This window comes from Salvelinus alpinus, chromosome 10, assembly GCF_045679555.1.
Source record: "Salvelinus alpinus chromosome 10, SLU_Salpinus.1, whole genome shotgun sequence".
Classification (NCBI taxonomy): domain Eukaryota; kingdom Metazoa; phylum Chordata; class Actinopteri; order Salmoniformes; family Salmonidae; genus Salvelinus; species Salvelinus alpinus.
This window is the reverse complement of record NC_092095.1, coordinates 17,615,231-17,628,122: the sequence shown is the minus strand read 5'-3', so window position 1 is coordinate 17,628,122 and position 12,892 is coordinate 17,615,231. Positions and strand designations below refer to the sequence as shown.

At 41.0% G+C, this 12,892-nt stretch overlaps 1 protein-coding gene across 1 annotated transcript in view; it reads left to right on the top strand.

Annotated features, from left to right (window-relative positions):
- Nucleotides 1-9,351: 9,351 nt before the first annotated feature.
- LOC139531584 (vasoactive intestinal polypeptide receptor 2-like) overlaps nucleotides 9,352-12,892 on the top strand; it is an 18,092-nt gene continuing 14,551 nt past the window's right edge. The window contains exon 1 of the mRNA XM_071328167.1: nucleotides 9,352-10,131. Coding sequence (XP_071184268.1) covers nucleotides 10,078-10,131 — 54 coding nt within the window. The 5' untranslated portion in view covers nucleotides 9,352-10,077. The remainder of the gene's footprint in view (nucleotides 10,132-12,892) is intronic.

Below are 12,892 nucleotides of genomic sequence, written 5' to 3'. Positions count from 1 at the left end.
TTAACAACTTTTACTTTTACTTAACTGCATTACTAAAGAAAATGATATACTTTTTACTCCATACATTTTCCCTGACACCTAAAAGTACTTGTTACATTTTGAATGCTGAGCAGGACAGGAAAATGGTCCAATTCAGGCAATAATTTGGGAAAGAGTTGGTAGAATATGAGTTTGAAAATGTGATTGTCATTGGACAGGCACTTCCAAAGCTCTGAGACTATCACTCTTGTCATGACTGTCTATGATAATTGAAATAGGTCACATCAGTTTGCAATGAATAACTTCAATCAGACCCCCTCTCACCCACAGAGGGGGAAGGAAAGAACTAGTGGGGGTTAACAACTCACGTCCTGTTGTAAATCAACTGAGAAGATCCAGGCCTGTGCTCTCAAAATTCACCAAAGGAATGTGCTTTGTCTCAACAGACCTTGTCCCGCTGAAACTCTACCATGTTCAAAGCGAATACTGGAACAATATTTTTAACGTAGAACATGGGGAATGGTCAGAGGCGATCTATAGAACACTAATGTCATTTTGTTTGTTATTTTGTGATGCCATTAAAAATGTTATAACGGAAATACCGTAACTTGGAAAGTATACCCACCTACGTAGATGAAGTTTCCATACTATGGGTTGTGCATGTAATATGAAAAATGATGTAAGTGTTTTTGTTAACCTGGGATATGTGGGACGGTAGTGTCCCACCTCGACAACAGCCAGTGAAATTGCAGGGTGCCAAATTCAAAACAACAGAAATCCCAATAATTAAAATTCCTCAAACATACAAGTATTTTCCACCATTTTAAAGATAAACTTGTTGTAAATCCAGCCACAGTGTCCGATTTCAAAAAGGTTTAACGGCGAAAGCACGCCAAACGATTATGTTAGGTCAGCACCTAGTCACAGAAAACCATAAAGCCATTTTCCAGCCAAGGAGAGCCCTCACAAAAGTCAGAAATAGCGATTAAATTAATCACTATCCTTTGATGATCTTCATCAGATGGCACTCACAGAACAGTTTACATTAAAACACAGTTTACATTGGCGCGTTATGGTCAGTAATGTTATGCTTCCAAAACATCCGGTGATTTTGCAGAGAGCCACATCAATTTACAGAAATACTCATCATAAATGTTGATGAAAATACAAGTGTTATACATGTAATTATAGATCCACTTCTCCTTAATGCAACCGCTGTGTCAGATTTCAAAAAACTTTACGGAAAAAGCACACCATGCAATAATCTGAGTACGGCACTCAGACACAAAAACAAGCCATACAGGTACCTGCCATGTTGTGGAGTCAACAGAAGTCAGAAATAGCATTATAAATATTCACTTACCTTTTTATTTTTATTTATCCATTATTTTACCAGGTAAGTTGACTGAGAACACATTCTCATTTGCAGCAACAACCTGGGGAATAGTTACAGGGGAGAGGAGGGGGATGAATGAGCCAATTGTAAACTGGGGATTATTAGGTGACCGTGATGGTTGAGGGCCAGATTGGGAATTTAGCCAGGACACTGGGGTTAACACCCCTACTCTTACGATAAGTGCCATGGGATCTTTAATGACCTCAGAGAGTCAGGACACCCGTTTAACGTCCCATCCGAAAGACAGCACCCTACACAGAGCAGTGTCCCCAATCACTGCCCTGGGGCATTGGGATCTTTGTTTAGACCAGAGGAAAGAGTGCCTCCTACTGGCCCTCCAACACCACTTCAGCAGCATCTGGTCTCCCATCCAGGGCCTGACCAGGACCAACCCTGCTTAGCTTCAGAAGCAAGCCAGCAGCAGTATGCAGGGTGGTATGCTGCTGGCTTATAAACCTTTGATGATCTTCATCAGAATGCACTCCCAGGAATCCCAGTTCCACAATAAATGTTTGTTTTCTTCGATAAAGTCCATCATTTATGTCCAAATACCTCCTTTTTGTTCGCGCGTTTAGGTCACAAATCCAAATTCATGAGGAGCGAGCAAACAAAAAGTCAAAAAGTTCCGTTACAGTCAGTAGAAACATGTCAAACGATGTATAGAATCAATCTTTAGGATGTTTTTATCATAAATCTTCAATAATGTTTCAACCGGAGAATTCCTTTGTCTGTAGAAATGCAATGGAACGCAAGCTAACTCTCACGTGAACGCTCATGACACTCTGCCAGACCTCTGACTCATTCAGCTCCCATTCCCCCCTCCTTCACAGTAGAAGCATCAACAAGGTTCTAAAGACTGTTGACATCTAGTGGAAGCCTTAGGAAGTGCTATATGACCCCATTTCCACTGTATCTTGGATAGGCAAAGAGTTGAAAAACTACAAACCTCAGATTTCCCACTTCCTGGTTGGATTTTTTCTCAGGTTTTTGCCTGCCATATGAGTTCTGTTATACTCATAGACATCATTCAAACAGTTTTAGAAACTTCAGAGTGTTGTCTATCCAAATATACTAATTATATGCATATTCTAGCTTTTAGGACTGAGTAGCAGGTAGTTTACTCTGGGCACCTTTTTATCCAAGCTACTCAATACTACCCCCCTGTCCCAAAGAAATTAATTCAAGAGATGGTATCTCTTTAATGAACCGCTCTCGTGGTGCCCCCAGATCCTATCAGGTAACTTTTAAAAACAGTTAGTTAATTAGATAAATAGCATTCTGCTGATTAATGTTAAAGTCAAGTCAAAACACTCTCCATCTTGTCTTTCTCTTCCTTTCTCTCTCTCTCTTTCTCTGTCTCCTTTTATCCACTCTCCCTTCATAGGCAATACCATGACTCCTTTTTTTTACCCTCTCAGGTCATTAAACCCTCCAGGGACTTTATGTGACAAAAGTGGTTGTGTAATGAGTAACCTTGCCTAAGACTGAATAATTTCCCTTAACCCTAACCCCAGCCTTATTCTCAATCTCTCTCTCTTTCTCTTACTCTTTTTTTCTCTCTCTCTCTCCCTGTGTCTCTCTCTCTCTCAATCTCTCTTTCTCAAAGTCATACGAATGTTGTTATGGTATAAAATCATTCTTCATCATCACATTAAACTCGAAAATGACTGAATGATATGTGAGGTTGACAGAGCACAGCTGAGATGGGTTTATCACTGGAATGTCCAGCTCTCTTCCTTTTCCCCTCTCCCCTCTCCTTCTCCTATTTTCACTCTATCCTGTTCTCTCCTCTCAATCTACTCTCTTCCCCTCTCCCTTTCTTTGTTCTTCTCTTCACCCCCTCTTCTATCTTTCTCTCCCTCTCTTCTATCCTCTCCTCCTTCTCTCTCCTCTCTTCTCCTTACAGGAATTCATCAGAGTACCTGTGCTGGGACATATCTGGTTCCTAAGGCTACAAGCATGTAGAGTGTAGTTCAGGTGACGGCCACTAGAGTTCACTGTGATGGTGCTGTGAGCTGAAGGGGGTAGAGGGAGAAATGACCGCCCAGGTAGTATCGGCCTAGGCTACATGTCCTTCACTCTGACACTCAACTCATACCTCTTAGTACTAGTCCTAACAAACTAAATTACTTTTAGAGTACTCAGATCTGACTCTCTCTCTCTCGGTCTCTCGGTCTCTCGGTCTCTCGGTCTCTCTCTCTCTCTCTCTCTCTCACTCACTCACTCACTCACTCACTCACTCACTCACTCACTCACTCACTCACTCACTCACTCACTCACTCACTCACTCACTCACTCACTCACTCACTCACACACTCACTCACTCACTCACTCACTCACTCACTCACTCTGTCTCTCTTGTTCTCTCTCAATTTTCAATTCATTTCAAAGGGCTTTATTAGCATGGGAAACATATGTTTACATTGCAAAAGCAATTTAAATAGATAATAAACAAAAGTGAAATAATCAACAAAAAATGTACAGTAAACATTAAACTCACGAGTTTCAGAAGAATAGACACATTTCAAACATCATATTATGGCTATGTACAGTGTTATAATGATGTGCAAATTGTTAAAGTACAAAAGGGAAAATAAAGAAACATAAATATGGGTTGTATTTACAATGGTGTTTGTTCTTCACTGGTTGCCCTTTTCTTGTAGCAACAGGTGGATAAGAGCGTCTGCTAAATGACTTAAATGTAATGTAAATGTCACAAAAATTGCTGCTCTGATGGAACACTGTGGTATTTCACCCAACAGATATGGGAGTTTATCAAAATTGGATTTGTTTTTAAATTCTTTGTAGGTCTGTGTAATCTGAGGGAAATATGTGTCTCTAATATGGAATCATACATTTGGCAGGAGGTTAGGAAGTGCAGCTCAGTTTCCACCTCATTTTGTGGGCAGTGTGCACATAGCCTGTCTTCTCTTGAGAGTATGGTCTGCCTATGGCGGCCTCTGAATAGCAAGGCTATGCTCACTGAGTCTGTACATGGTCAAAGCTTTCCTTAATTTTTGGTCTGCGACAGTAGTCAAGTAATCTGCCACTGTGTACTCTCAGTTGAGGGCCAAATTGCATTCCAGTTTGTTCTGTTTTTGGTCAATTCTTTCCAATGTGTCAAGTAAGTCTCTTTTTGTTTTCTCATGATTTGGTTGGGTTGCTGTCCTGGGGCTCTGTGGGGTCTGTTTGTGTACAGAGCCCCAGGACCAGCTTGCTTGTGGGACTCTTCTCTAGGTTAATTCATCTCTCTGTAGGCGGTGGCTTTGTTATGAAAGGTTTGGGAATCGCTCCCTTTTAGGTGGTTGTAGTATTTAGCGGCTCCTCTCTGGATTGAAAATATGTGTGAGTATCGGCCGAATTCTGCTCTGCATGCATTATTTGTTTTTTTATGTTGTACACAGAGGATATTTTCGCAGAATTCTGCATGCAGTCTCAATTTGGTGTTTGTCCCATTTTGTGAATTATTGGTTGGTGAGTGGACCCCAGATCTCACAACCATAAAGGGTAATGGGTTCTATAACTGATTCAAGTATTTTTAGCCAGATCATAATTGCGATGTCAAATTTGATGTTCCTTTTGATGACATAGAACACTCTTCTTGTCTCTCAGATCGTTCACAGCTTTGTGGAAGTTACCTGTGGCGCTGATGTTTAGGCCGAGGTATGTGTAGTTTTTTGTTTGCTCAAGTGCCACGGTGTCTATTTGGAATTTGTATTCGTTGTCCTGGCGACTGGACCTTTTTTGGAACCATTATTTTTGTCTTACTGAGATCTACTGTCAGGGCCCAGGTCTGACAGAATCTGTGCAGAAGATCTAGGTGCTGCTGTAGGCCCTCCTTGGTTGGGGACAGAAGCACCAGATCATCAGCAAACAGTAGACATTTGACTTCAGATTCTAGTAGGGTGAGGCCGGGTGCTGCAGACTGTTCTAGTGCCTTTGCCAATTTGATATACATGTTGAAGAGGGTGGGGCTTAAGCTGCATCGCTGTCTCACCCTAAGGCCCGGTGGAAAGAAATGTGTGTGTTTTTTGCCAATTTTAACCACACACTTGTTGTTTGTGTACATGTATTTTATAATGTTGTATGTTTTTCCGACAACGGCTCTTTCCATCAATTTGTATGGCAGACCCTCATGCCAAATTGAGTCAAAAGCTTTTTGAAATCAACAAAGCATGAGAAGACTTTGCCTTTGTTTTGGTTTGTTTGTTTGTCAATTAAGATGTGCAGGGTGAATATGTGGTCTGTCGTACGGTAATTTGGTAAAAAGCCAGTTTGACGTTTGCTCAGTACATTGTTTTCACTGAGGAAATGTACAAGTCTGCTGTTAATGATATGCAGATGATTTTCCCATGGTTGCTGTTGACGCATAACCCACGGTAGTTATTGGGGTCAAATTTGTCTCCACTTAGGTGAATTGTGGTGATCAGTCCTTGGTTTCAAATATTGGGGAAGATGCCAGATATTGGGGATGATGTTAAAGAGTTTAAGTATAGCCAATTTAAAATTGTGGTATGTATATTTTATCATTTCATTGAGTATACCATCAACACCACAGGCCTTTTTGGGTCAGAGGGTTTATATTTTGTCCTGTAGTTCATTCAATGTAATTGGAGAGTCCAGTGGGTTCTGCTAGTCTTTAATAGCTGATTCTAAGATTTGTAATTGGTCATGTATGTGTTTTTGCTGTTTGTTCTTTGTTCTTTGTTATAGAGCCAAAAGATTGGAGAAGTGGTTTATCCATGCATCTCCATTTTTCATAAATAACTTAGTGTTGTTGTTTGTTAAGTGTGTTCCAATTTTCCCAGAAGTGCTGTTCCTTCTTTTTCTGTTGTGTATTTCTGTATTGTTTTAGTGTTTCACCATAGTGAAGGCGTAGACTCATGTTTTCTGGGACTTTCTTTCCTGGGTCTCTTTGTTCTCAATTTCTTTCTTAGGTTTTTGCATTATTCATCAAACCGTTTCAAATCAAATCAAAGTTTATTTGTCACGTGTGCCGAATACAACAGGTGTAGACCTTACAGTGAAATGCTTACTTACAGGCTCTAACCAATAGTGCAAAAAAGGTATTAGGTGAACAATATGTAAGTAAAGAAATAAAAACAACAGTAAAAAAGACAGTGAAAATAACAGTAGCGAGGCTATATACAGTAGTGAGGCTATAAAAGTAGTGAGGCTACATACAGACACCGGTTAGTCAGGCTGATTGAACAACAACAAACAACCATTTGTTGTTGTTTTTCATTTTCTTAGGTTGTTTGTTTGCCATTTTTAGATTTGATAGGGAAGCTGAAAGGTCAAATATACTGTTTAGCATTTCTACTATCAAGTTTACACCTTCACTATTACAGTGAAACGTTTTGTCCAGGAAGTTGTCTAAAAAGGCTTGAATTTGTTGTTGCCTAATTGTTTTTTGGTAGGTTTCTACACTACTTTCCTTCCATCTATAGTATTTCTTAATACTGTGCAGTTCCTTTGGCTTTGATGTCTCATGAGTATTGCTCTGTTCAAGTAGATTGGGAATTTGCTGTGATCTGACAGGGGTGTTAGTGGGCTGACTGTGAATGCTCTGGGAGACTCTGGGTTGATGTCAGTGATAAAGTAATCTACACTACTACTGCCAAGGAATGAGTTGTAGGTGTACCTACCATAGGAGTCTCCTCAAAGCCTACCATTGACTATGTACAGACTCAGCATGTGACAGAGCTGCCGGAGTTGTGACCTGTTTTTGTTGGTTGTTTTGTCATAGCTGTGTCTAGGGGGGCATATTTGGGAGGGAATACTGTCACCGCCAGGTAGGTGTTTGTCCCCCTGTGAGCTGAGAGTGTCAGGTTCTTATCCAGTTCTGGCATTTAGGTCGCCACAAACTAGTACAAGTCCCTGGACCTGGAAATGGTTGATCTCCCCCTCTAGAATGAAGAAGCTGTCCTCGTTAAGGTATGGGGATACTATTGGAGGGATATACAGTAGAATGGAGAAGCTGTCCTGTACGGGGTGCGTAACTGGTGGCAGGGAAGTCAGACGCAGGAGAGCAGAACTAGCTAATAGCCGGAGCAATTTAATTCCAAAACCAACGGCATCAAGAAAATAACAACTTGGGTACAAAACCTGACGCGCACCAGTCAACATGTGCACAAGCACTTACAACAAACAATATCACACAAAGACATGGGGGGAACAGAGGGTTAAATACACAACAGGTAATGAGGGAAATGAAAACAAGACAAAACAAATGGAAAATGAATCGGCGATGGCTAGAAGATCGGTGACATCGACCGCCGAACACCGCCCGAACAAGGAGAGGAACCGACTTCGGCAGAAGTTGTGACATGTCCTCATTTCAGTATGAGGAGTAATATACAGTAGGATGGAGAAGCTGTCATCGTTTCAGTATGGGGATTCTATTGGAGGAATATACAGTAGGATGGAGAAGCTGTCATCGTTTCAGTATGGGGATTCTATTGGAGTAATATACAGTAGGATGGAGAAGCTGTCATCGTTTCAGTATGGGGATTCTATTGTAGTAATATACAGTAGGATGGAGAAGCTGTCATCGTTTCAGTATGGGGATTCTATTGGAGGAATATACAGTAGGATGGAGAAGCTGTCATCGTTTCAGTATGGGGATTCTATTGTAGTAATATACAGTAGGATGGAGAAGCTGTCATCGTTTCAGTATGGGGATTCTATTGTAGTAATATACAGTAGGATGGAGAAGCTGTCATCGTTTCAGTATGGGGATTCTATTGGAGGAATATACAGTAGGATGGAGAAGCTGTCATCGTTTCAGTATGGGGATTCTATTGGAGTAATATACAGTAGGATGGAGAAGCTGTCATCGTTTCAGTATGGGGATTCTATTGGAGTAATATACAGTAGGATGGAGAAGCTGTCATCGTTTCAGTATGGGGATTCTATTGGAGTAATATACAGTAGGATGGAGAAGCTGTCATCGTTTCAGTATGGGGATTCTATTGTAGTAATATACAGTAGGATGGAGAAGCTGTCATCGTTTCAGTATGGGAATTCTATTTGAGGAATATACAGTAGGTAGAACACGAGGACACGTTTTTCTGTTGAGATCATTTTCTTGTTAATTTCTAGCCAGATGTAAAATGTTCCTGTTTTGACTATTTTAATAGAGTGGGTTAGGTCTGCTCTATGTTAAATTAGCATGCTGTTAGCTGTGCCATGTGTTTCTGTCTCTCCTCCTTCACTGCTGTTAGCTGTGCCATGTGTTTTTCTCCTTCCTCCTTCACTGCTGTTAGCTGTACCATGTGTTTCTCTCCTTCCTCCTTCACTGCTGTTAGCTGTGCCATGTGTTTTTCTCCTTCCTCCTTCACTGCTGTTAGCTGTACCATGTGTTTCTCTCCTTCCTCCTTCACTGCTGTTAGCTGTGCCATGTGTTTCTCTCCTTCCTCCTTCACTGCTGTTAGCTGTGCCATGTGTTTCTCTCCTTCCTCCTTCACTGCTGTTAGCTGTGCCATGTGTTTCTCTCTCTCCTCTTTAAGTTCTCTCACCTCAGTAGAGGTTGTTTCAATTTCCTCAATGTCTAGTATTGAGTTTCCACCCTGGGACAATACCCTCTCTCTTGACATAGGGGTAGTGTGCTCTTATAGCACTGTACCATGCCAGGGGATGGTCTGTGTGGAAAATTAAGTTGCTTACGTACCCCTCTTTGTAGCAGTCAGCAAATAGGGTCTCTGGATTGTCCTTGAGGAGCTTGTTTTTGTACATATTCTGTACACTGATATTTTTTATATCGAAGGTGTACTGTACTGTGATGACATCTGCACAGGGATATGCCATGGACTTAGAAGGCCTCTGCATTTGGGTGGGGGAGGCTGTGAAACTCTCCTGCCAGAGTTTTCACACATCTCACTTCACACTTCAGTGCTAATTGAAGTTGCAGCCAGGTCAGTTCTGTCCTAGCAGCTTGGTAGCTTAGTAGCCTATTTACTTAGCTTTATATAAGAAAATGACCTAGAGATTACTGAATATTACTCACTCAGTCTTGTGTTGATGGTATTTCCTGGTTCCGCTGTGTTTCTTCTGCAGGTTTTGGTTTGTTAAAGTTTTTTCTTGATAATCCTTGGTAGTAATCCATTCAGGAAATTAGTCCAAAATCAAGGTTTTAGGAATGTAATTTGAATTTGGATTGAAGATTTTGATGTAGAAGGTAGTAAATCCTGTGTAAATCCTGGTGAAAAAAATCTTAGTTTATCTACATTTATCCAACTCTAATTGTATTTAATTTAGCAGAAAGGTGTGGATCGAGGCTGATGGACAGAGGTGATGGGAGCCGCACCCAGTGCCATAAGTTCATAGGGAGGAGAGATCTGTTGTTACAAACCGCCCTCACAGCTTCTTTGGCCCCAACTGCCTCTCCACCTTTCCAGTCATCTCTTTATTTTTCTTAGTCTCCCTGTTTTTCTCTTTTTCCTTCTTTCTCTCCATACCTGTAGCCTACCAACAGCTGTTTGGATGTTTTATTTTTGCATTTACAAACTGTTGTTATTTTCTTCGCCAACACCAACAGATTTATAAACATTATGGATGTGAGTTTTTCAGGTTGAAATATTCCCTGGGCTCTGCCCTCGTGCTACGCCGTAAGAGTGACCACATGAGTTCCGCTGGGTGAGACAAGACCCCCACGGTGCACATCGGAGTAGCCTACTACCAGCTTTGTGCTGCCTGCTACCATGGAGCGGTCACGGGTCGGTCGCCTGCTCCTCACGCTCTGCCTTTTACTTACGGTGAGTAGACTAATTGACCCGGCAACATTTGTCATCTATAGGCTACTAATGGACTTTCAGAAATCATGCATGTTTATAAGTGTGTGTGGGTGCACGGCTGTGTGTGTGAGACAGACCTTCATATTCCTAGAGAGCTGGAGACTCATTCAGAATTGTATGTGTAAGTATGAGACCAGATGTAGACAAACTGTGGTTTATCGATCTTTCTCAACTAATCCCAAATATGATTCATATTTCAAATCAAGACTGGTCTCTTAGAATAGTTGATACCCAGCTAACAACAAACGTTCCCACAACTTTAGAGAATGTTCCCTTAAGAGTCTCATTAGGTCATAGGAATGTTCCAGCGATATGCAAGGAATGTTTCCAAGAGACCATTCCCTTAATGTCAAATAGAACTTACCCAGAACGTGGTTAGCATGTTCTCAGAACTTAAGGAATGAATGTTCTAGACACATTTCATGTGTCCAGTTTTCTGTGGTTTAGGAGAATATTCCATCAATGTCCCACCAAACATACATAGAACGTAGTTGCCATGTTTCTAAGGACATAAGATAGGAATGTTCTAGACATGTTAAATGAGAACGCTGCAAGAACATTCATGTGTCCAGTTTTCTGTGGGTTAGGAAAATATTCCATCAATATCCCACCAAACATACACAGAACATGGAAATATTATTTATCCATCTTTATTACCATAATGTCTAAAGATTTCTCCTCTTTCATGCATTTCTGGAACTTTGGCTTTGTGCACGACCTCCAGATGCTTTTTCAGGTTTGATGGGGTGTTTGCATTTGACTAAAATGTTGTTCTCTTTCTCCTCAATGAACTCAAAATAATGGGAGCATTTCCACTTGGAAAGGTTAAGCGGGGTAACAACAAGGAGGCCATCTTTCTTTGATTTTCAACTTTACAATAGCCTATTGGAAGCGAGTTAACCTACTGCATGAATTCCATTAGCATGAGACAAAGCTTTAAACACACCGGTAGAGATATGCTTCTGAAAGTAATATACAGCTTACTTGAAAAGGTAAATGTAATAATATTACTATATTTGAAGACAGTAACTCGTTATATTACTCTGTTACTGGTCCCAAGTGCTTCTGTTGCAATTAGTATTTTTTCCACATTAAAACGTGTTGTGTATTGATTTGTTATAACTGGCATCATCATTGTTTAAATGGCAAATGTGAGAAAGTACAGACATGCTACTGTAAATATACAGTATATGGTAACCATGTTCTGGGTATGTTTCTATCAGAAGAAACGCTACCACCTGGGCCATGTTCCTATCAGAAGCAACGCTACCACCTGGGCCATGTTTCTATCAGAAGCAACGCTACCACCTGGGCCATGTTTCTATCAGAAGCAACGCTACCACCTGGGCCATGTTCCTATCAGAAGCAACGCTACCTCCTGGGCCATGTTTCTATCAGAAGCAACGCTACCACCTGGGCCATGTTTCTATCAGAAGCAAAGCTACCACCTGGGCCATGTTTCTATCAGAACCAACGCTACCTCCTGGGCCATGTTTCTATCAGAAGCAACGCTACCTCCTGGGCCATAATTTCTATTAGAAGAAACGCTACCACCTGGGCCATGTTTCTATTAGAAGAAACACTACCTCCTGGGCCATGTTTCTATCAGAAGAAACGCTACCACCTGGGCCATGTTTCTATTAGAAGAAACGCTACCTCCTGGGCCATGTTTCTATCAGAAGCAACAAATGAGGAATGTTCCAGATAGAAATCCAATGAAGAGAGCAGATGTGATTCCTTATCAGAGACACATTTGTTCTACATGGTATATGCAGTGCTTAATTTGAGCTGGATCCCGACAGAACAGAATGAGATTCACTTTCTATGATCTCTCTCCCTCTGCTCTGATAGACATGAGCCGGCAACTCTCATCTCTCCAGAGGTGCACTTCATCATTTATTTCCTTATAGAGTCATAGCTGTTTGAAGGGTTCTGGAGGAACTGCAGCAACCCTGATACATTGAAATGCATTTGCCAAAGTTATATAATTACTGGTGTCTGTTCAGAAATAAATTAAATAATTCAGAATAGACTACTACATCATGAGAAGGCCTATAATTTAGACACAGAGGATCATTAGCTTATTTTTTAAATAGCCTAGCTGTGGATTGTAGCCCAATAACAAGGAATAGCCTACAATCGGGAACACACGGCAAATCTGTCAGTGAAAAAACAGCATGCAGACTAAACAGGCCTTTTGCAATATTTCAAATACAATCGAGGGAAAACACAGGTTGGAAAGCAAATGGCTACTGCTGAAAAGACTGTGCTGTAGGCTACCAAAATATTTCATCAACTTCCAAATATTGTTTTACAAAGTTAAACATAGGGCGGCGCATAATTGCCCCAGCGTCGTCCGGGTTATGGTTTGGCCGGGGTAGGCCGTCATTGTAAATAAGAATTTGTTCTTAACTGACTTGCCTAATTAAATAAAGGTTAAATAAATCAAATCAAAAAATTACCCGAACTAATGGAAAACTGAACACTCAAACATTAAGGGAACATTATGGGTAAAATTACAAAAACGTTCTCTCTCCCTAGAATTGTTAGCTGGGTATTTTGGCTCTACAGTCAGAAGAATCAGGTGAATCCTGTCTGTGTGTTGCTGAGCATCTATGGGAAATGGGTCAGGTGTGTGTGTGTGTGTGTGTGTGTGTGTGTGTGTGTGTGTGTGTGTGTGTGTGTGTGTGTGTGTGTGTGTGTGTGTGTGTGTGTGTGTGTG